The sequence below is a fragment of the Paramisgurnus dabryanus genome, chromosome 11 (assembly GCF_030506205.2).
Source record: "Paramisgurnus dabryanus chromosome 11, PD_genome_1.1, whole genome shotgun sequence".
Lineage (NCBI taxonomy): Eukaryota > Metazoa > Chordata > Actinopteri > Cypriniformes > Cobitidae > Paramisgurnus > Paramisgurnus dabryanus.
This window is the reverse complement of record NC_133347.1, coordinates 20,428,250-20,453,587: the sequence shown is the minus strand read 5'-3', so window position 1 is coordinate 20,453,587 and position 25,338 is coordinate 20,428,250. Positions and strand designations below refer to the sequence as shown.

The 25,338-nt window shown below is 38.5% G+C and overlaps 1 protein-coding gene across 19 annotated transcripts in view; it reads right to left on the bottom strand.

Annotated features, from left to right (window-relative positions):
• Positions 1-25,338, bottom strand: part of rimbp2b (RIMS binding protein 2b) — a 152,726-nt gene that overhangs the window by 13,127 nt on the left and 114,261 nt on the right. For 7 of the 19 annotated variants that reach the window (XM_073816239.1, XM_065247336.2, XM_065247328.2 and 4 more), the window contains 11 exons: positions 22,391-22,432; positions 21,800-22,010; positions 19,592-19,761; positions 17,457-17,536; positions 14,050-14,159; positions 12,953-13,858; positions 8,284-8,435; positions 5,325-5,978; positions 4,970-5,119; positions 4,367-4,522; positions 1,345-2,115 (listed from right to left, as the gene is read on the bottom strand). In XM_073816239.1, the coding sequence (XP_073672340.1) occupies positions 1,345-2,115; positions 4,367-4,522; positions 4,970-5,119; positions 5,325-5,978; positions 8,284-8,435; positions 12,953-13,858; positions 14,050-14,159; positions 17,457-17,536; positions 19,592-19,761; positions 21,800-22,010; positions 22,391-22,432 (3,402 nt within the window). The remainder of the gene's footprint in view (positions 1-1,344; positions 2,116-4,366; positions 4,523-4,969; positions 5,120-5,324; positions 5,979-8,283; positions 8,436-12,952; positions 13,859-14,049; positions 14,160-17,456; positions 17,537-19,591; positions 19,762-21,799; positions 22,011-22,390; positions 22,433-25,338) is intronic. The other 12 variants (XM_065247346.2, XM_065247339.2, XM_065247340.2 and 9 more) reach the window with 5 other exon arrangements.

Here is a 25,338-nt window from a genome sequence, read left to right as displayed (position 1 = left end):
TAGACTTATTTTCTTGGGTCGTTTTGCTCATTAAGAAAAAGCATCGTAATTTAAAAAATATTAGATATTTTTACTGAAAACAAGACAAAAACACTAAGATTTTTTTTTCTTGAAAATCGTTTTTTTTTTGGAGATTACTCGAAAATGTAAATATGCAGACAGCACTTTCGCCAGGAGGACATCAAATACTGTTTTTCAGACCAGTTTTCCCGCAGACTTGGTCAAAAATGGTCAAAATATCGAAAACATAATTTAGCTTAGTTGTTGCTTGTTTTGTGTAACTATGGTAAACATACTACGTAGAAAGTTATGATTATGAACACGAGCAAATCTTGAAATAAGGTTACGTTTATCTTAAACACTAAATTCGAAAAAAATTTGATTTACAAAGTTTTGTATATTTGTACTGAAAACAGGACAAAAATACTAAGTAAGTCATTTTTTGCAGTGTTGTATGACTTCCTTTCATATGTGAAACACTGTATAGGAGAAATTTTAAATTTCTCTTTTTGTGGTCCACAGAAGAAAGAAAGTGAGAGTCAGGTGGGTGCGTAAATGACAGAATTGACATTTTGGGTAAAGTTACCCTTTACGCATGCTCAAATAAAACTGTTTAGGGAAACTGCACAGATTTGTAAACAAATCTGTATAACATTAGTAGTTTGGGCTACAGTATAATCACCACATGCATTGAAGCAAACATACTGATTCACCTGCAATATTCAGAATAGTGGCTGATGGGTAACGTTTTTTTCAGTAACTAATTTGTACATTTTTCATTTGGTCCCAAGCAATATTAAATATTTGATTACATTGTTTATATTAATAACTTCAAAAACCATCCTAAATGAGTATTAATGCATGTTCTTTCATTACTAAATCTTTTAAAAGTATATGAAATATGTAAAGTAATTTGTGGGCTGTGACATAAGCAACAGTGTCATTTGATTTGAGAAACGTCAGAAACAAGAAACACTCAGAAATGGCCTTTAGGTAATTTAAACAAATCTACACATTCAAACAATTTTTACTCGACACTCTAGGAATCAAACAAAGTCACATGATATCTAAAACAAATCGCATAGCCGAACACACAACCCGCCCCAAAATAAACAAACAATAGTAGTATCAAAATTCTAAACAAAACAATACCACAATAAATTTAAGCAACATCTAGTGAAAAACAGAAAACAATAAAGCAAAACAAAACCAAACAAACAAATGAGAGGCTGGGTAAAACAACACGAACAAAAGAATGGCTGTATTGCTTGCCGATGGGAACATAAAGCAGTTGGTAGATGAGAAGAGAGCGGAATGATGACAGGAGGGGAAGGAGACACACACCAGGGGTTCATCCATTGCCCTGTTGAGCCTGGCAACAGAGTAGGCCCTAATGTCTCTGTGATAGGTCCTGCCAACCTCACTCAGCCTGCCCTCGCTCCGGAACCTGCGCTGAGGATGGTGATGATGTGGATAATAGTGGTAATGATGGTACGACTCCCGCATGCTCCTCGGCTCCGGAACGACGTCCAGGAAGTCCTCCTCCACGCCAGACTGTCGAGTCAGGGTCCTTTTCCTGAAGGCGGCCAGAGCGCGTCGCTCCGCCGGCCCCTCGCTGTGGATGATGCGCATGTTGGAGCCAGTGCCCACCCGCAGCGAGCTGCCCCCCGGGTACGAATGGTACCCGGAACGGTATCCGAGTGAGCCCTCCTCCTCGCTACCGCAGTCTAATCCGCTGTCCGGACTCTTGGAGGTCTGCCTGCTACTACTGCTGCTCCAGCACGGACCTCCAGGAGACCTCTCATCTATGGAGGTGTAACGCGGAGAGGAGCGTTGCCTCTGCAGCCTGCGGGAGCATTTGGTAGGCGAGAGCTGGTTCGGCTGCCGATGGTCCTGACGATAAGGCCGGGGGCTCATGCACGGAGTGCCCGGACGGGCTTCCTCGAAACGCAGACGTTGACCCATGACCTCCACCCCGGTGTCTGGATCCTCCTCTGCCACCTCCGGGATGCTATGGAGACGCTTGTGGGAGCGCAAGGAGCGCTGTCGTACCACCTCTCGCTGGAGGTCCCAATTGTCCCGTTCCGCAGCAAGGTCCTGACGCCTGTAATACGCCTTTTAGAGGCCAGATCGACGAGCCAAAGTTTCAGTTAGATTTGGATGTTTTTCGGGAGGTAAAATCGGGATTGTTTTTGTTTGATGGTGTTAGAACAGGCAGAGAAGATAAAACAGTGCGTAAATAGAGAACCAAATGGGAAAAGAAAGACAAAATTAAGACAGAATTAGTTATCGGAGGTCATGGACGAATGCAGGGCATGCAATCTCATTCCGTGATGGACATGACATGCAACAGAAGGGAATCTGTTGGAGGAAGACGTCAGGAAAAGCAAACTATACAGAAAATGGGAATTGGAAATATCACATACAGTATGCAGGGCTAAATAAGACCATCCGCGGACAAAGCACAATCCAACAAAAATCTCGAGATGAGAATTCATCAAACACAGAACATTAATAAATCAATAACAGGCAATCGAAGGAACAAGACTAAAGAATCTTAGGACTATATTACTAATGAATAAACAAACAAACAAACAAACAAACATGAACAACATGGAGAATTGTCTGCCAAGAAAAATGTGTAATAGTGGGCCAGTAACCTGAAATAAAAAATACTGTTAAAGGATCTTTTACTAACAATTTGATTTGTAAAAATTAACTTTACTTATTGACTTTTAAAAATCTTAGTTGTTTTCTGTGTGTGTGTGTTTTTTTTTTTGCTTTGCTTTATAATAAAATTACAAGTTGACAGTGGTGGAAACATCTAACAGGTATATCTGAATTGTAGCACACTTAAACAAAACAAAAATAAATAAATGAATAAATAAACAGATGCATATAGTCTATAGAATGTGTTTCATACCACAATTCCAATGTCCGCTCAGGTCTCCAAATTCCAAAAAAAGATAATTCCAAACAAAAATGACAAAAACTGAAATACAACATATCATTTATTGCCCATATATTCATATATACAGCTGTGTATTTTTTGCAACCCTGCATTATATTGTATTAGATTGATGTATAAGTCATAAATATGTCATAAATATTATTTGCAGGTTATAACAACAATAGACAATTTCATGAAGAGACAGATATTTACAAAATTGAAAATTACACTGAGAAAAGCAAAATTTAACAGAAGTGTAACTATGAGACGAACATAACCAAAAGTGAATAATTGTTTCATTTAAGCAACCGTTACTTAAATGAGATTCCCAAAATGCCCTCGGAATGATATGTGCATTTTAGCTGATGTACAGTTTCAACATGTCTAGCTTATATTCATACTTATACAAATACATCAAATCATGGTGGATATAATCCATGAGGTACACTTCAGGCACAGCAAACAAATTCACAACGTACATATCTGCGATTATCATATGCAATTAATCTGTACTTATATAGGATCTACTAAATAATCCTTTTGATCCCGTCTGTATAAACACAGTAAACTCCAAATCTACTAAAACACTCAAGAGTAACCCAGACCTAATTCTACTAGATACAAATGTAAAGTGATGCAATAATTAAAACCGGTTGCATAATAAAGAGCATGAAAGCATATCAGATCTACTCATGCGATGCATATGCAGCCTTACGATAAGCCATTCAGATGTATTGCGCTTTGTATGTTTGGACAGGCTTATTTAAAGATAGCTAAATGACTGATTGATATGGAAGTCTGGTAGGGCAAAGCCACCCACCTTTAGGACCCGGGAGAGACTGAGGATGGGGTGACCTGTCAAGTTCCTGCCACTAAACTCAACTTTTAGAGAACATCAGAGGTCAAATAGACCCTATCTTAAAATCCCAATCTCTAACTTTAATATATATATATATATATATATATATATATATATATATATAAGTAATTAAATACTAGCTCAAATGTGCGTGGATCCTCACACAATATTATAGTTTAGTGTCAGAACATTTGTGTGAGTCTTTCAGATAATGTTTTTTTTTTATAATTTAGTGGCGCTTCAATTTTTTTAAAGATTGAATTCTTAAAAACTTTTTTTTTCTGTTTCCCCCCAAAACAGGGATATTGGGTTGAAACTGCACGAGGCTGAGCAAACAATGACAGCGGTTTTTTTTAACAATAGGACCTAAACTGATATTGTAACTTTAAAGCAGATTCTTGTCTGTGCGTGGTAACCATCTAGTAATAACACCTCCTCTGAGGAGCCCTACAGACCACGGCATACTCCATCCCCCTGCGTCTGTCCCAGCCTCTAGCCTGTGGCCCTGTTGCCCACGCCCAAGACAGACGGCGGCCCGTAGGGTGTCTGTTCCATACCTTAAGCGAGTTGTGCGAGTTAATGCTGCGCCGTCGTCCTTCTTCCAGTTGCATTTCTGAGTACAGCTCTTCCTCGTCCTCCTCCATGATGTCAGACAGATCTGACCCCCGACTGCTCTCTGTGTAGTAATCTTCACTGTGACTGTAGTGAGGATGCTGAGAAAGAGATATTAATGATTAAACGATGAGAAACCAGTAAAAAGCCAAAACTAAGAACAAAGATACAGTAGACAATCACACAATGGCTTTAAAAAGTATGTGGATACATAAAAATGCAATTGTGTCATTGCATTAGATTACAAAACATCAAAACAAGACTTATTTTATATAATGGTAGCACTTTGCAAGCAGAACATTTGACAATTTCGAAAAGTATACACAGTTGGGATGAACTTGAAATTGAGGTAAACCAACTTCATAAATCCAGTAAAGATAACCTTGGGACTAGTTGAAAAACTGCAGAAATGGCTAAGAAACATAAAGAGCCATGTGGCAAGGAAATCCCATTAAATGGGTCTTTACACCGCTGGGTTTTGTCCTGGGCCCCATAAATTTTTAGCAATGGCATAGAGTGTATGTTAGGTCAAGAGGAACTGTACTCACGTGTCTGCCCAGCTCAGAGCCTCTGAGAAATTCATCCACAGAAGCTCCTCTTCGCCGAATGTGGGGGGAGTCGTACCCGTCTTCTTCCTCATCAGAGTTTAATGAGTGCATAACATTACCCCTATCACTGAAGATGTTCCTCCTCTCCACCTGAAATGGATCACAACTATTATGTATAGTAATGAATCAATGTTTTGTTCAATCAGGAGTATCAGCTATCTCTAAAAACAGTATATGTATAATATACTCTCAAAATATGTTAGCATCTTTAACTCTTTGTGTAATCTAACAAACCAATGTTATTCTCACTGCGTTGCCTTCCCGGTTTAACTTTCTGTGCCTTCCCTTGACTCACCCTGTTTGGGGGGTTCCTCTGTGCCGCTTGTCGGGCCATTGCACGAGCCACTGTGTTAGGAATGGGCGCTCCCTGAGGTTGCGGCAATATCCTCTGAGGGGAGGGGGAGTGTCTACCCTCTATGTGAGGGGGCTCCAGCGTGTGCCCCGGGTGAGATTGGGACGGTAACGGTGATGGGGCCCGGGGATGTGGCTCCCAGGGCTTTCCCAGTCGCCTGCAGATATCTGGATCTTTGGCATGTGGGTCTCTGGCACTTGGTAGAAGTTTGGGTTTAGACATGGGGTAAGAGGAGGGCGAGGGGTGGATGTGATGCTGTGGGTGGGGGTGAGGGGCCGGGGGTTGAGGGTGTGGCTGTTGGGGTGGCAGGACACCATGAGGTTGTAAGTGTGGCTGCGGGTGGGTTGGGGGGTAGGCTTGCGGGTAAGGGGGTGGGTGTGTTTGAGAATGAGGCTGGGGGTGAGGTGGAGGATGAGACTGAAGGTGCGAATGGGAATGAGGCACCAGAAAGTTGTGTGGAATGACGGCCACGGGAGAGTCCTGAGACTCGCCTTGTGCTGATATTGTCCTCACGATGACCTCTCGCGCTTCCAGACACTGGATACGGTTCAGTTCCACCGTAACAAAATCTGCTGTGGGGTACATTATCTCTGCTATCTGAAAACAAACCGACATGAAAAAAACAAATACAGCATGAATAAATTTCAACCAAACTAGTTAATTGAAAGACCATAACTAGTCATTATCACAATGTTACAAAAAGTTTATGCGTTGGACAGCTGGATAACATTACCTTAATGAAATATAAAAAAAAAAAAATGTGTTCACATACAACATAAAACATCAAATCATAGCTCTGTCAATTAGGGTCTGCTTTGTTTCACATTTCAGAAATATACATGTATATATGATAAACAAGTATAGTATAGATAATAAAAGTATATACGTATAACATAGATAATAAAAAAGTTTTGACAGAAGTGGTACTTAATTGTATTTAAAATAGGCTGATATCATCCTAATGTGTTTTGTGAGATCCTCCAAGTGCCTTATATAAACCCCTTCATTACATAACCCTACACACACTGGGACATTTGCTGGCCAATGACACAAGTGGTCATGAGATGGCGCCAGTGAGTAGAATGAAATAATTGTATTCCTCATACTTGCAGATATCTGGAGAACACATAAATCGTGGCCCTAGCCAGCTATGAGACCACCGAGGTCCGGACCTCTGTAAATTTTTCATTTTAAAAAACAAATTGAAGTTCTCTGACTTATTAGTAATTTAAAAGACTCATATTGGCATCCGCATATATAATTAAATTTGGACAGTGAGTTTACTGTATTTATCCTAAAATGACGGAGATTCACGGATTTAAAGGAGCTGTGAGACGCTGGTGGCCGCGGGTGCAGCATTCGCAATATTGCCAAATCCTATTATGAAAAATACTCTTTAGACGTAACGTTAGTGTTTAATGTTTTAGCAATTAATGTGACACTTTGGGAGTTTTAAAGTGAGAATTAGGTTAGGGTTAGTAATGCCTCTGCTTTATTTTTATTTATATTTTTATATATTCTATATTGTATATAAATAAATAAAATATACAAATAATAATAAATAAAATATAAATATATAAAAAAATTCTGAAATGTATATATGTATGTGAGTGTGTTTAAATATACATAATAATTACACACAGCACACACACAAATATTATGCAAAAATAAACTTTTGTTTTGTATGCGATAAATCATGATTAATCTTTTCCCAGCACTAAAATTAATTTTATGGTCTATTTTGTTTGTTTTCATACTAATATCTGGCAACATGGGGTGACCATCACCTAAACCTTAATCAAATGGCACATCTTTCAGTGTGGGCAGGTTATTGCTGACATAATCGGTAAGACACATGCAATAATCATCATGATTATGTAAGAAAGAAATGCTTTTAACACTAAAAATCTGTAGAAAATAGCACAGGTACAAAGATGTAGAAAAATTGGGTTTAAATAAAATATGCCAAATATGTAAATATTGGGTTTGAAGAAGGCTATATTTCATTCAGTTTAGGAGCATTTAACAAAGTCATGCTAAAAACGTAAGAGCACTAAACAAAGTTCTTGTTTACTGTATATTGCCTAAAATTGCTTATTATAACGATTAATATAATGCTATAATAAGCATTGTTGCATGAAAATTAATAAAACATCCACCCTAAGTCAACAGTTAAGTATTAACAAATTGTGATCTATTAAATATAATATAACAATGTCCACCACCAAAACATACAAACAGGGTATCCAAAGTGTAAAATGGCAAAAAGGTTACGACAGAATACATAAGATCCCAAGTAAAAATAGTGTATACTTTAATGTACTAAAAGTTATGGCCTACAGATATACTAATACAATGTATAGTTCTACAGGTAGTACTTCAATGCACCTGAAATAGTATACAATACCAGTAATACTTCTATAGATTTCTACAGTATTGACATAAATAGACTATAAAATAGTCTGAAAATAGTATATTTAAGTACAATTAGATGTTCCTAAGTTTATCTTAGGAAGTAAAGACAAATTTGGTATTTTATCTATAAAATAAGTGTGCAAAAATAGTACATTTACTAAGTGTACTTAAAGTGTGTTTAGTGCACTTTTTAACTCTCAACACCCCTGGACCTCACTCATTTTTAAACCCTGGCTACCACCATGACATCAATATGTATGAAAGAGCAACTCTGATCTCCAGTAACTGATCCTGGGCCTGTTAACAGGTTCATGGCTTTGTTGGGGTGACAGATTTCAAATCATTTTATTTTTTTAGATGTTGCAAACTACTGAGTTCTGATGTTTTAGAAATAAAGTTTGATACATTAAATGCTCATGTGTGACTTTTTTGTAACTATTAACTGCAATAGACAGATGTTACAGTGGATATAACCATATCACCTCACCTTTTGACCTTTAGTGCAGACTATGTATCCTAAAACGCTGGCTCCGTTGGAGGTGCCAGTAGGTGTAAGAGCAGGGGGCTTCCAGCGAATCTGTAAGACTCCGGGAGTCTGTGCCAACTGAACCTGCACTTCCTGAGGAGGCAACGGAGGACCTGCGAGAATACATAGGATACATACAAAAAAGTTACTTACTATATGCTACATAGTGTTTCGCAACATGATTCTGAATCTGTACTTAAACCGTTACGTTTCTGGTTGGCATGTGACATGCATTTTGCTATCACATGTATGCCTGTGTATTGGGCGTGTTATTGTGTGGGAGTGAGCGTGTGCACATTACACAGCTGAAAGGGCACTCATTTTATGTGGGCTGATTTGTCTTAATCATACACGTTAAACGTGGCAGCTGGCAATAGATCCGCACCATCTCAGAACCTACAACACACGTGTACTTATCATCACAGATGTTTAGTGTGAAGTAAATGAAGAAAAATAAAGAACTAACCCTTTATTTAACAATTACAACGCATTATAACAAAGAGGATTAAGGTAAACACATAACATCAAGGTTTTTATCCTACAAGATCCATAATCAGATGACAACCTTTCACTATTAAACAACTAATTGAGATAAGCCATCCTGGCATGCTTCCAGAGAGCAAGAAGTATCGCCACAGGTTCGATTTTGCTCTACTCCTTATGGATCACACTAATCCACACTGATTGCTCCTCTGACCCCCGGATGACAGATTAACGTGAGACGAGATTAATCAATGCCACCCCTGACTGATCTGACTGAGGGCACTGCCCGGCCCGAAGATGTCATGAACATAACTGGGGATCACGTAATTTGCGACGTTGATCCGGAGAAACAGAATCAATGCTTTGTAATTGAAACCGCTCAAAGGCTGTCTGTAACCAATCAGGTTTTCATCTGCCAGCGTCATGTAATGCAAGGATCCTTTGCTATCCCACAGGCAGCTTTACACCATTTACAGGACTACTTCTGCCTTGTTGGGTGCTGAAGGGGAGAATGTGGCACGTGGTAGACTACGCTGAAAGTTCATTTATCACCAGACGTCAAGATGTCCTGAGGTATGCACTCCACTGTGTGGAAATTCAATAATCTGCAAGAGGAGCCATTCCATCATCGGCGGCCTAACGTTAATGAACGCTCCATATCAATTAACGCATCAATTAAACACAATTACGTTGATGGGCGCCTACTATCTCTCGTTTAAACGTGGAATGCTTTCAGTGTTAGGAATAGGTTCATGGTGTTTGGTAGGGGGAAATGTAGCACATGGGACTTGTGTATTTTTCCGTCAAGGTTGGGTAAACACAGTTGCTGATGGCGCTGCTGTTATATTGATCACCGGGTACCGTAAATTGGATTGATATTCGCACACATTTCTTAAAAGTTTCACTGTACTGCTGTTGGGAATTTTGGAAAATGATTCAACTATAAAACATATACATTATAACTGCTATGCATATATGTAAAATGTGGTTCAACTCAATAACACCATTGTGGATTTAATTTTGTGTTTTATAAATTCTCAACCATTGCTTTAAAGAGACTCATCAGCTTAAGTGCAAGACTTTGAGCATCCACACAGGAAACCTTACACATTGACGGATAAAAAATTAATAAATGTACATTACCAACCATAAATGTCTATTCCAAAATTGAAATGAATTGCACTTAAGGAATGAAACTGGCATTGTAAATATAGAATTTAGTCAAACCAATTTTTGGCTACTGTACTGGGAAAAGGGTGTCTAAAACTACAGTCACATTAGCTACAAAAGTGAGCGACACTAAGCAACATGCACTCGCTTGATGGGCGTTCCTTGGGCGTTCCTTCCTAAAAGCGGTATCAAAAGTCACTTTAGACGTATTGTTAAGTTACAAGAACGGTGTTTTTGGATTTAAAAGTATTTATTTCTCCATAAAAGTAACAAAATATATGAGATAAAATGCCAAACTTATCAGATATACAGAAATGCGCATTATCCGCCATCTTGAATTATTTCCCCCGACTCGGCAACAGACCCTTGCACGCTGCCCCTTCACTCCGATTGGCAGTCGCTTTGTCGCATCGCTCAGCATTTGCATAAAATAGCCTGCTTGTCTATTTTGGCCCCACCTTGCTCGCGCAGCGGCGAGCTCTTCGCTTGTCGCTGGTAAACGGCCACTCCCATTGAAAATGAATGGTAGTCTGTCGCTCTGTCTCTTGTAGCTAATGTGACTGGGGGGTTAGGGGAATTTTACTTTACACAACCTTTATACTACAACAATGTAATAAAAAAGATTTTCCTTTGTGTTTTTTGTATTCAGACAACAACGTCAAAACATTGTCTAAAACAATAAAAAGTATTTTGCTTTTAGTTGAAATTGATGTTTTGTAAATGTACCCTAACATTTTTGGGAAATGTCCATAGGTAGAGTTTCGCATTTGTACTTGGTTTGTACATCGGAAGTGCAATACTTTGTGTGCAGCTTCACGTTTTTAAATGTGGTTTAATTGAATAAAACCTATTTTAGCCTTACATTACTCAGGGTACCTATTAAAATATCAAGATTAGACAAATAAAATATAAATTCTTATATTTCTATTTTATTAATAGCTCAGACAAAATCATAACTGGCTCTGGTTTGGGGGGGCAGTGCCACCCTGGCCCCCCAAACTCCACCTATGGTTATGTCCTTTACCAATTTAAAGCTGCCATCGGCAACTCTGGAGGATTGAGCAGTTTCCAAATGTTTACAATTTCATGCCCCTCCCCCACAACCACCGAGCAACCTCCCTTTGAGCTCGTCCTCGTCAGCGCGTGTGCACCAGTATTATTGTAAACGCAAACTTATCAAGAATACTTAGATTACTTACATAACACTCCGAAATACAATCAATGATTGATAAAGCACAATTACCTGTCGAAAAAAAATGTGGCAAGCTCTGCATCCAGCGTAAACCTTTTAAAATCTGGTAGATTCCTCCACCTTTCAAATGCTGGTCCGATATTGATCCTAGTTTTATTACGGTGGCTTTTTTATTGTCACGGTGGCTTTCTATCTTTGTTTCCTTGTTTTTTTTTATTGTTTTCCTAGCTCTGGTGGTTAACCGAGGAATCGGAAGTTTGTTAGTGAATGTTCTCTCCACCATCACGCTGCGTTCAAACCAAAACACCTGTGAACTTCAGGCGGATGCACAGTGGTATTGAAACCCGCGCGAAGGGGAGGGGGATCTGTGGCGCGTGCAGGAACTGTGATTGACGGGCAGATTTTACACAGCCCTGCACTGATTGGACCAAATGAACCGGCCTGCGCTGATTGGACCAAGTGAACCGGGAGCGGTGGATTTTTGCAAAACAAATAACAGGCTCTAGGTGGAGCCAGAAGCGCAGGTTTTTTCTTAAACTATCTCATTTATGTTGTTCTATCGGAGCATAGTGTTGGTTTTAGTGAAAAATATGATCAAAAAAGTTGCCGACCACAGCTTTAAGCATATTTTATCCCATCACCATGTGAAGTGTGACTATCATTGTCACAGCTGAGAGCCACAGCACCGCAGGGGCCCGTATTAATTGCAACACCTTTTCGTATCTGCCCTGAACAATGGCGATCACGTTCAGTGTCAGAGAGAAGAAAAATCTGGCAAGTACTAAAACCATCTTCATCAAGCACGTCTGCTCTGCTTTTTGGCACCGCAATGAGTGTGCATACGTTTGCCAGTGTGTACGTGCGTGGGAGATGAAAAGAGCGAGGACTCCCTTTATACAGTAAGCAGATTTCCGGGCATCCCTCTCGCTCCCCCCACCCCTCCTTGTATCCTTTCTGATTCTCTCTTTTCATCTTCACCACTCAGCTTTCCTACTGCGGCAAACGCTCAGCCCATTTCCATTCATCAGGCATTCATTCAGTTCATCTGCTGTCTTTCGTCTGTTCTCCAAAGCTGGAAATGAGGCGTCATCTGGGTCCGTGGGGAAAAGCGTCAAGATGAGAAGATGCAAACTGCAACTAAGCGGATCAACATCTCGAGTAGATGTCTGCTTAATAAGTGTTGTATAAAAAAAGAGCAGACAGTGCACTCAGTTTATACTGTACAGTATCTTGCCACAGGATTGTTTTAATCAATGCTCCATGTGCTTGTCTAGAGCCTCTCTAGGGTAAGAAGCCCATTATAGCTTTAAGTCTCTTACTACAGATGGAGACTTTCCATAAAATACTTTGGTGAAGAGTGCACACTTTGATGTCAAGTGAAGCAATGTAGGCATAGATTACCAAGAATGAAAAGTGCATACTGTACTTTTATATGGTATCCCACATCAGATTGTTTGACCATAACAACAAGCCTCATGTTCTTGTTCATGTCATACTGATTAAAAAGATTAAAAGCTTGAAAGCACTGTTATAAGTCACTTTTGATAAATGCAAATAAATGGTTGTTTTTGGGCTTCAAAGTCAAAAGTTTCTCCCTTATCCCTGATTCTATCATTATAAGCTTGGGAAAGAATGGACATTTACTAAAATATTTATCGCTTTAAGAAAAAGTAAAGTAAGTGGTAAGCAGTGATGACTATCTCACCTATAAATGTAAAAATGAACATGCATGCTATTGTATACTATTGAAGGCTGTAGCTGACAGTGAAGCAAATGTGAACCCACCAGCCGGTTGTGTACAAAACTCCACCGTGACCTCCTTCTTCTCCCTCTGATCGAGAGGCAGCTGCCAAGGCATCTGATGAGGTCTGGCCACCACACGTATCTTATAAACCGTCATGGGTTTTAGGTTATAAAATTGGTATTTGTACCCTCCGGGCTTCACTACGTCATACTCCACCTCATTTAGGAAGATAGTGTGGCTGTAGTTACTGTTGCTTGGCATCCAGACGAGCTCCGCCGACGCTTGCGTGATGTTCTCCACACGGAGGTAATAGGGCGCCACCACCACGTCCTTCCCCACCAGCAGGGTGCAGCGCAGCGGATCGGAGAGTCCGCGATCCGTTACGCTCTGAACGGAGATGCGATGCGTACAGGAGGTCAGGTTCAGCTTCTCAATCAAAGATTTTGTGCGACCACCAAACGGCACGCTCATGCGCACTTCCTGGTCTACCAGCACATTGTAGCCATTGATGGGTGCCCATCCGGGCAGCACCACTGGCGCGTCCCAGCTTATGATCACGCTCTTGGCCAGCTGCTTGATCAAGGTAATGCGGCGGGGATAAGGCACAATGTCTTCTCCGATCTCGTCGATGTTCACGTCCAGCGTGCCCGTGCCGTTGCTGCAGGGTCCCAGGAAGTCCATGCCCAGCCCCATGCTCATGCCCAAGCTGCTCACCCCGCTGCTGCTGCTGGTGCCAGTCCCTGTACAGGAGCCCAGGGCATCCAGCTTCTCCGACAGCAATGTGCTCAGCGTGCTCACGGCGCTGCTCGGCATAGAGGCGGGGCTGTGATTGAGGTAGGACGGTTCCTTGATGCGATCCAACAGAGGAACCGAAGGAAGCTCCTCATCCTGCATGAACTCCACAAAGTTGGAAGGGACAAGTCCCTGCTGTCCATCCAACAACTCTCCTGGAGGACAGAGAAATAAACAAAATACAAAACAGACAAAAACACTGCTGTGGACACAACTCTTTATCCAAAATGTGGCAAAAGTTTTCAATACATAATGAGGGTGCACCAGACAGGGCAACAAGAAATGTGGCTTTAGTTATGGTAAGTTATTAAGCAGACCAAGACTAAACCTATGGAGTGTGACATACCTTCATAGAATCCGTCCTCATCCATGGTCCCATAAACATACAGGTACTTCCCTGCCACCAAGGGGAGCTCTGCTTCAGGGTGCTCATTAGGGCCATCATAAGGATTATAACTACAGGGAGAAGATAACTTCATCATTTTGCATTAAATATATATTTAGGGTTGAAATAAAAGCCATTCACAGGTTGATTCACAACCTTTTTTGGTATCCTTACAAGGATATCAAGCAAAAGCTATTCTGATTTCAGGGATGATGTGGTATGGTCACAAGTAAAAAAATCAAAACAAATTAGGATTAGTGTCATTGGTTAAACACGACAGCATATTCTATATATATTGTGTGGTTTGACTATCTGTGGTATTTGACTGCAGGCCGCTGATACTGTAGATAGATCTTAAGTTGAATTTTAAGGGACACTCCACTTTTTTTGAAAATAGGCTCATTTTCCAGCTCCCCTACAGTTAAACATTAGATTTTTACCGTTTTGGAATCCATTCAGCCGATCTCCGGGTCTGGCGCTAGCACTTTTAGCATAGCTTAGCACAATCCATCAAATCTGATTAAACCATTAGCATCACGCTCAAAAATAACCAAAGAGTTTTGATATTTTTCCTATTTAAAACTTGACTCTTCTGTAGTTACATCGTGTACTAAGACCGACGGAAAATTAAAAGTTGCAATTTTATAGGCAGATATGGCTAGGAACTATACTCTCATTCTGACGTAATAAGGACTTTGCTGATGTAACATGGCGGCAGCAGGTGTAGTGATATTACGCACTGCCCGAAAATAGTCCCCTGCTATCGAAAGTCACCAATAGCAGGACGTTACAGCAGCAAAGTCTTTGATTATTGAAATATCGAAAGTCTTTGGTTATTTTTTTGCGCGATGCTAATAGTCTAATCAGATTCAATGGATTGTGCTAAGCTATGCTAAAAGTGCAAGCGCCAGACCCGGAAATCAGCTGAATGGATTCCAAAACAGTAAAAATCAAATGTTTAACTCTAGGGGAGCTGGAAAATGACCATATTTTCAAAATAAGTTGAATGGCACTTTAAAGTCGCCATGATGGAAGTGGCGTTTGCCTTATTTCTCCCGTGGTGACGTGCATCAGAGTGAAACGGCTTCTGAAGTGAAATAAAGGCAGGGGTGGATTTGAATTTGTCCATAGAGATCTGATTGGTTCGTTTGAAGTTAGGTCGTGTTGCTAACTGCTAATCGCTGCAATCTTTTCCCGGACTCCGCCCACCTGCCATACCATATGACCAAAAGAGAGAGAGAGATGTCGTTTTGAGTAGGGGAGGAGATATGAGTTTTTGATTAACCCTCTGGGGTCTAAGGGGTTTTTAGGGCTCTGGAGAAGTTTTGACCTGCCCTGACATTTGTGCTTTTTTCAGTTGCTTAAAAACATAATAATGGCAAAAGTCTTATAACACTGCATTAAGCACAAACTGGGCTACTATATTATATGATTAACATGTATGTACATGTTTGTATTTTTGAGAGAAAAATGTTTATGCATGGTTTTTGAAAAAAAAAAAAAATTTAAGTGACTGATATAACTCCACAAAACTCATTCTAAACATGTTTTCCCAAGACTTTTCAAAACAGGATCTAGTAGTCTAAAGTTTTTTCTTTAAAATGATGTGAAAATCATTCTGCTTACTCCTTCACATAACACAATATATTGATTTACAATTTCAAAGTCACTTTTTGGTTAGGAAGGCAATATGCAAGGAGGCTGGAAGCTCTTGAATAATCTGTGATTGACAGCTGAAGAACAAAACAATTGCATAATGAGCTGCATAATGAGCCTTTAGGCAGGAATGTGAAGACGCCATTATTGTTACGTGTTAGTTTGTGAAAGCAACACAAAAGAAATGCCTTCACATGCATGATCCTGCATTAAATAAACTTACTGTGCAGATATATACGCGAATAAACTGGGTGTTAGATGTGTTTAGATGCGTCTTAATACAAAGTGGGTCAAATATGAGGCATTGTGTGTGTGTTTGTGTTTGTGTGTGCGTTTGGCCGTTGATCGCGTCTGACGGAAGCACAAAGAAAACATAAGCGCATGGAGATAACTTTTATTTACTAGGCGAGAGTAACCAAGTAGATGTGATGTTTGCAATCGTCTTTTATAAGAATACCAAAAAGCGCGTCAAATGAGGCATTGTGTCTTTGTGTGTGCATTTGGACATCGCGTCAAACAGACGAAGCACACACACTTGCATCTTTTATAAGAATACCACAAAGCGCGTCAAATATGAGCCATCGCGTGTTTGTGTGTGAGTTTGGACATCGATCCCATCACACTGACGAAGCACACACTCGTGTCTGTCTGGAGATTTAGGCGCGAGTAAACAGTTATGTGATGTGTGCAATCGCATCTTTTATAATGATACCACAAAGCGCTTCAAATATATGAGGCATTGTGTGTTTGTGTGTGCGTTTGGACGTCGATCGAGTCACACTCGCGTCTGGAGATAACTTTAGTTACAGTCACGAGTAAACAAGTAGATGTCATGTTTCCAGCACTCGGATTAAAACTCAACACATCACTGAATGGCTGCAGAGACGTATAGTCTCCATTGACTGTGGGGTTGACTAATGAATATGGATGATCTCTGCTCTTCTCTTCAATGGAGCGGGGCGTGGCTTATTATAGATAATGAAGCAACAGAAGAAAGACGGTACATCTCTCTCTTCTAATACAGTTAACAACGAATTACAATATTTGTTTTCGATTTCACTTACATCAGTTAAAAGTAAACATTCCAAGCATTATGTAGACATGTATCTTTTGTTTCTATGACAAGTATTCGTTAAGTTACAGTTCATTTTTCTGACGTGTTTCTGAAAGGACTTCACTGAGGGAGAGAGAACAAAACGCGCATCATGTTTATTTTCTTAATTTTGCGAAAAGCACAACATGCTGTTTTTATTGGGAGTGGACAGAAAAAAAACTAGACAATTTAACGTTTTAAATGATGTATAAATCATATCTGTATGTCCAAAATCAGCAGAGTTATCTAAGTCTCTTTGGGGAGTGATTGAAAAATAAAGAGTTTGCGGCGCCCGCGCCGCAGCCGACCCCAGAGTGTTAAAGATTATGAGGGCACATGAATTTAAAAACAAATATGAAGCACATATATAGGTCATTTGTAAAGAATACCATAATATTCCAAAACAAATGATAGTTTTTCATTTCAATTTCATTGTGACTTTAAGCCATTTAAGAATAAACAGCAGACCTGTTACAATGGTTAGTGCCATGCTGCATCTAATGATTACAGTTAATGTCATGTTACAACAAATCATTACTGCTAATGACATGCTATAGCCTATTATTACAGCTAATGCTATGTTGTAACACGTTACAACAGCTGTTTTAGGTCCACTCACTTGTAGCGAGCAACACACAATCGCACTTTGCCTGTGTATCGGGACTTAGACCTGGGAGACGAGGTGACTTCTTTGTCCATCTGGAGGAGACAGAAGAGAGGTCAATAAAGTTGAATGTCAGCTTTAATATTATAGCTCACAGTATTGATGTTAAAACAGCACTGATTAGGACAAACACCTCAAATCTCATTTAAAAACTGGATGAATGTTTTATTACCATGTATAAAAATAATTAGAAGCAATTTCTGTGAGAAATTTGATAATGAAGGCGATTAAACCAATAACACCAGCAGATCACAGTCTGAGCAGACAGATTGGACTCCTTACACCCACACACGCGTGCACGCACAACCTGTCACTGTATACTCTAATTATTCTCATAACGCCAGACTTCTGTAGTTTACAGTATGACACACAACAAGTAGTCTGCAATAGAGAACGTTACTTACTTACGTTGTAGCTCAACACATTATGTATACATGGAAGAAGAGGTCTTCCACTGTCCCCTTAGAGGTTTGACCCGAGCGGGTTCAGGTCTAAAAGTTTCACGTGTGCCTCGGACACAGTCGGGTATAATATTAGCGACATCGGGTCTCGGGTAATTTAAAATGATTTTTTTTTGCTGAACGGACTAGAGAAGACCCAAACTATCTTGCAAGTCGTTCGCCGTAGGTTAATTTTCATTGAGCCAGGCCTGTCAATCAATTTTGAATGCACACTTTAGCGGTTACCTTGCTGTCGTCGTCAGATAACAAATGAAAAAAAAAAAAACGGAGCAGCGGGCCAAATTGGTGGCAAGGCCATAGGGGGGGGGGGTGCGTCCGGGGGTCTAGTCGGGTTAAAAAATTGCCACTGGGTCGGATTAGACTGGGGTCTAATTGTCTCTGGTTTGTCTCTGCTGAGCTTTCTTAAAAAAAAAATAATGTATGCACCTCGGGTTCGGGTAAAAAGTGATTCGGGTCATTTTGGGTCGGGTACATTTCTTTGAACCCGAAAAGACCTCTACATGGAGATCAGCATGGAAAGTTTAGATATGGCGCCAGATCAATAACGCCAAATCTAATTGGTTCTTGCATGTCTCGTGACAAAAAAAAAAAACATGACAATTAGTTTCGAGACACTCAAGAGCAAATGAGATTTGGCGTTATCGATGTGATGGCATATTTAAATTTACAGTGATAATCTGTATTTTCCTATGGATATTTGACGTAACAATTATTAAATAAGCTCAAAGTATTAATCACTTTGTACCACATATCATTTTGTTTTATTTCATAAGACATGTATTAACCCACAGGAGTCATTTGGATTCTTTTAATAATGGATATTTGTGCTTTTTGGAGCTTTACTATGTTGACTTCGATATAAGAAGATAACATGGTCACTATTAGTTTGTGTTTAACTGAAGAAACAAAGTCATATGCATCTGAGGTGCAGAATCAACTTTTAAAGGTCATGTTCTTCCTGATCCATCCCATTTTTCAAACTTTAGTTAGTGTGTAATGTTGCTGTTAGAGCATGAATAATACCTGTAAATAATAAAGCTCAAAGTTCACTGCCAGGTGATATATTTACTTCAACAGAAGTCTCCTATCAAACAGCGAACGGCTGGTTTGGACTACAGTCCTCTACCTTCCGAATGAATGACATCAAAGCAAGAGTGTTTGACTAAACTCCGCCCACAGGAATACATCAGTCGCCAGCTTTGGCTCAAACGGCTCTGCTAAGCTAAGCTGCTGTTGAATCACAACACACTAAACAAACTACACAATCAGAACTTGATACGTATTTCTGAAGGAGGGACTTCACAGAACAAGGAAGACATCAGCCTGTTTTTAGGACTGTGAAAGCAGTGGTATAAAGATAAGTAAATTGTGAGAAAAATACAGCATTTTTTTAAATGTGAAACATGAACACATGTTATATTGCGCACTGCAAAGACTATCAAAGCTTCAAAAACACAGAAAGAACGCGACCTTTAACATCCATCAGAAATTGAAAATCAACCCCATTCTATTCAGCTCTTCACACATATTTCACTCACAGGTTCTAAGATTTAAACTCAATATTACACAAAACTAATAAATACTTAACTTTAAATAAAACAAATAAATAGATTGATTTCAGGTACTCACAGCAGCGGCGATGACAGGCCGCACCTCTGAGAGAAAAGTCCGTCGTGGACTTGAGGGTGTGCTGCGAGAGAGGAAGGTGGGTTTGACAGAAAGGAGCTCTACCTTCTCCCCCTCACTCATCTGCAGAGGCTGAATGAGCTCTGAGATCTTACTCATAGGATCCTCATTCCCTTCACACACACAGAAAGATATCTGAACGTTGTTTTACAGTATACACCCAATCTTCCTTCACCTCAGCACATCAAGAGAAAAATGTAAAGGACTTAGGTTGCATTATAGTTTTTAATGGATATACAGAATGATGTCAGTGGATATGGATATCTATGTTAGTAGATATTAAAGGACAAGTTTGGTATTTTAGACTTAAAGCCCTGTTTTCAGATTGTTTATGGTGAAATAGAATGGTTTTGACTGAAATTTCGACATTTTCGGCTGCCCTGAGAATTTTCGCGTGTTTGTGTTTCAGCTCAGACCTCTACAATGGGTTTAATGGTGCACTGGAACAATCCTTCCTAAAATGCATTAAACTTTCGTTTACAAAGACGTGAAACTCACCGAGTGGTCAGGGGTGTTCACTGGTATGCTCACACAAAAATCGCTCCAAAAGACACATTCCAACAGGTTTTATCGTAGTTTTTACCAACTCCATTGACTGTATTAGACGTCCGGTGAGGTACGGTATTACTCCGCGCCGGGAACTTTGTTTCTATTCTTGCAATTGGCAAAGGCGGATTAGCGCCACCACCTGGGCTGGAGTGTTTATTATTCAAGCTCTAAGCGGAAGAATGTACGGGTGTGAGGCGTTTGGGCAAATAGGTCCACAAGTTAACAACGAATGCTAAAACAGCTGTTGGAAAGCATCTTTTGCAGCGATTTTTGTGTGAGCATATCAGTGAACACCCCTGACCACTCGGTGAGTTTCACGTCTTTGTAAACGAAAGTTTAATGCATTTTAGGAAGGATTGTTCCAGTGCACCATTAAACCCATTGTAGAGGTGTGAGATGAAACACAAACACGCGAAAATTCTCAGGGCAGCCGAAAATGTCGAAATTTCAGTCAAAACCATTCTATTTGACCATAAACAATCTGAAAACAGGGCTTTAAGTCTAAAATACCGAACTTGTCCTTTAAGCAGACAGTCGTCTAAAACTCTATGAGAGTGCAACATTCTTATAGTCAACCGATTTCCAAAGGCTACCGTAGAAGTAAAGTGATACCAAAAATGTTGTCTATATTTTTATATATCTTTTTTTATATATATTTCATATTATATGTGACGTGATGTTAATTATTTTGTGTCCGTATGGTTCAATTAAATGTAAAAAGGTTCAAATTTCAAAATAAATTTGCAGATTACTTGCATTCATTCTCTTTTTTGAGGACCAAGTCTAAAATTTCTGGTTTTATTTCATTTTGACGGAATATTTGGGGGATAATTGCAAAAATGTCAATGTGGTGTAACCGGTCTGTGTCAATTGGTATAACTAGTATTTTTTAAATGAAAATATAAATATATTCATGAAAAATGTGGAATAAAATATAATCATCTAGTTTAGTGTAAAAAGTTTTTTTACATAAATTTTTACATAATTCTTCAAAGATTATTTAGAAAACAGAGCTGTTTTCAGCATATGTCAGGAGAAATATTACAAAAACGCATACAAATATACATTTAGAAATAACTAATACAATGACATTTAAAAAAATATATATTTTTTGATGATTACGCTTACATGCCATTAAGGTGGATAAAATATTTGATATTTCTTATTCTTTGGCGCAATTGGCGGTTACACCATTTGACATTTTCAGGTCTATTCAGTCTTAACTTTTATAAAAATGGTGCAAATGTCATTTTTTACTGCATAAAAATGAAATAAACCTGAACAAGTTTTTTTTTTTTTTTTTTTGAATTTGTCAACTTTCCAAACCGTTTTTGTCACTGACCCATATACAAATTTTCTACATTTTTACATGTATATATATATACATAATATTTACACACAGTACACACATAAATTATGCAAAAACAAACTCTTATTTGGTATGCAATTAATCACAATTAATAGTTTGACAGCACTAAAAATTATATTTTATATTTTCTTATCTAATGCAATTTAAAAGTGTAACTTAAGTTTCCAGATAGATTCTAGAACACACTAAAAAGTGTAAGAAATGTAAAAACATGCTATCATCAGCATATGTACCTTTCCCTGTGGGGGCAGTGAGGCCGTTGAGGAGCTGAGAGAGGGAGAGGGGTTTGGTGGGAGAGCCGGTCGAGTCGCTCCCTGCCAGCTGACTGCTGCTTAGGATGTCTAACTTCCCAGCCTGCAACCTGAACTTCTCCAACTCTTTTGAAAGCAGGTTAAACTGCTCACTTTGAGACCGGCATTTTTCCTCCAATTCTCTCACTTTAGCCTGGAAAGAAAGAAAGAAAGAAAGAAAGAGCAGAAAGAATGAAAGAAATCGCAGAGAGAAGGAAAGAAAGAAAGAAAGAAAGAAAGAAAGAAAGAAAGAAAGAAAGAAAGAAAGAAAGAAAGAAAGAAAGAAAGCTGGTATTAAAACACATACAGTGTACTCTGGTTGTTGTCTAATAAAAAAACTATGATTCTAGAAGCAGCAACGGGCATTAGAAAACTGGTTACAGCTTCTATCAACATACACATTAAATGAAAACACCTAACTGATAAAAGCTAATGAATGAAGTCTATCACCTCTAGCAACATTTACTGTGGCTGGTAAGCACAGGACAATGACGGCAATCTACAATACTACATCTGAATAGAGGTTTCTCCTACCAAAAACTGCATTGTGCTCTTAGTGCGAAGGAAACTTCTCAGCTTGACACATAACAGAATCAAACAAACACAGAAGTCAATCTATGTTCAGCTATCATTGAACAATAAAACGTTTTCTGGTCATAATGTTAGTTAGTAATGGGTAGTTAGATTACATGGAAAAGTTTACAACACATGCCAAAATAACATTAAAAGACATTAAGGCCTGATGATTTGATGAAACTCACATGAATAGCGCTTTACATCAATATTGCTTTTGAGGATCATGTGAGTTTGCAAAACTAATATGGAAAATATAACTTAAAATAATATCTTGTATATTATGTGTATGCATTGATAAAGCCACTAAACAGGACTTTTTGGGCAAGAAATGAAAGGTGGGCATCATGTTATGCAATCCATCAGTCACTTGATTCGTCTGATGGTTTTTGCAAACACACATATCCGTGAAATGCTAACAGGAACTACACAAGGCAGCACTCATTCATCAGAACAGATGTGCAGTAAGGATCAGGAAGTGAATGAAAAACTCTTACATCTGAATAAAAACAGCAATTAAACAAAAATAAATTCAGTTTTGTGTGTAATGTTTCATGATCACTACAGAGGTCATATTAGTCTTCATTTATCTCATGGGTTCAGCTTATGTTTTATCAGAAAAACTGAGGCATGGGAGGATGAGAGTGTGTGTTTAAAAACTAAAATTAAAGGTAAACCATAGTGGAAACAAGTTATATTTTTGTTGCTCTTTGTTTAATCCTCAAAACAAAATAAATTAATTTTTTCACCCCCTAGCAAAAAGTTTTATATTCCTCATTAAATGTTATCACATAAAGCATCTAAAAAAGACTTTATGTGCATTATTAGAAAATATTATTTTTACTAATAGTAAATATTCTTGCTTAAACTCAGTCATTTTAATTAATATATTTAAGTAAACATATAGAGAAATATTGTTTAGGAAAATGTTTTGGTTCTTCATTACTCCTACTATTCATTATCTAAAAAAAAAACTGTGTTGTTTTCGTCAACAATGACGATAACGAAATGATTTCGTTGACGCACCTTTTTTATGACGATAACGCGACGATGACTAGCTAAAAATGGATCTAAGGTGACTAAAACATGACAAGACACTTTCGAGTTTCCGTTAATGAGACGGAACGAAAATGATTATAAGTCTGACGTTCACAATGCATGTCACTTCTGCCTATTTTGCGTTAAATCTGTCTGTTTTTAGCTAAAAAGTATCAGCAATGCTGCTGCTTCCTATCCTTGTTTTGGGTATGCACACCACCCGGCTGCCGCCATGATGTGCACCAGATTTCACACAAAAACAACACACCTGCGGCTGTGGCGAGTTCAAAGGACCGTGGTGGTGACACCAATAAATGGAAACGATGATTTATGTACATACTTTCAGTATAATCCATCAGAAAGAAAAACGGAATGCATATTGGGAGACGAGGGTAAATGTGGCCACAAACTAGATGGGAAGAATACCACCAACCTCAAGCGGCACCTGAAGGCTCATCACGCTGATATTTTTTTAAAGGTAACTAAAAAGTCACGCTGTTAACTTATCATATACATAAAATTTTACTAGACAATCGGCTTGTGACACATTTCATAAGCTTAAGGTTTTACATGTATCTACACTGTAAAAAAATTCCGTAGAAATTGCAGCTGGGTTGACGGTAATTTACCTTAGATTTACATTTATGTTATTTACTGGCAAGAGTTTGTTCAAAGTTAAATGAACATTAAACATTTACAAGTCTTTGTCTTTACAGAGTAAAATAAAAAAAAAACAGTATCAAGCAAAACATTCTGGAAAACAAAATCTGAAGCAAAAACAGAAAAAGGTTGATGATGATTTCTGGTTCCCAGAATGCTTTGCATGAGGCTGTTATTGTATAGTTTTATTCTGTAAAGATAAAGACTTGTTAATATTTAAAATTTATTTTACTTTGAACAAACTCATGCTAGTAAATAACATAAACTTAAATCTACGGTAAATTTCCGTCAACCCAGCTGCAATAACATTGTTATTTCTACGGATTTTTTTTGTGTACTGGTCAAACCTAAGCCCATTTCCAATAATTTTTAACCTAAATTAATTTGTTAAAGAATATTTTAGACTAAAAGACTATTATACTAAAAAGTAGTGATGCACTGATGTATCGTCTGCGGATATTTATCGGCCGATTTTTGATGAATTTGAAGCCATCGGCATATTGGCAATAGCACGAGAAAGGCCGATACCGATTGTTTATTAATTAACTGCATAAAGAAATCCATTATATGTAAAAAAAATGAGTTAATGTTGTTAATAAAATAAACACTGAATGGCAAAAACCACCTTTGAAGGTTGTCATGCTGTCTTATTATATTTGTTTTAGCTTAATTTGTGCCTCTCTTATTATGTTGGTCAGTTGAATGTTAATTAGATCCAATCCATGTTCAGTAAAAATTATTTGATGCAGAAATAAACTAGCTAACAGACCAACTGTATAGTGTTGTACACAAGTGTTTAATATCGGTATCGGCCAGAAGTTGTCTGTTTAAATCGGTATCGGCCCAAAAAAATCCTATAGGTGCATCCCTACTAAAAAGCATTTTCATCCAAAAGACTAAGACTAAAACTAAGAGGGCTGCCAAAAACAACACTGCTGAAAAAGAGTGAAAGTACATAAAAATATTGGTAACAGTTTACAATAAGGTTGTATTAGTAAAGATTAATAGATACATTAACTACATGAACAAATAATAATAGTTTTGCAGCATTTATTAATTGTTGTTAATGTTAGTTAATATAAATACAGTTATTCATGTAAGTCCATGGTGCATTAACTAATGTTAACAGTTTAAATGTTTGATTTGAATGCTAAAATTAACATAAACAAAGAATAATAAATGCGGTATAAGTATAGCCTAGAAATCTAGAC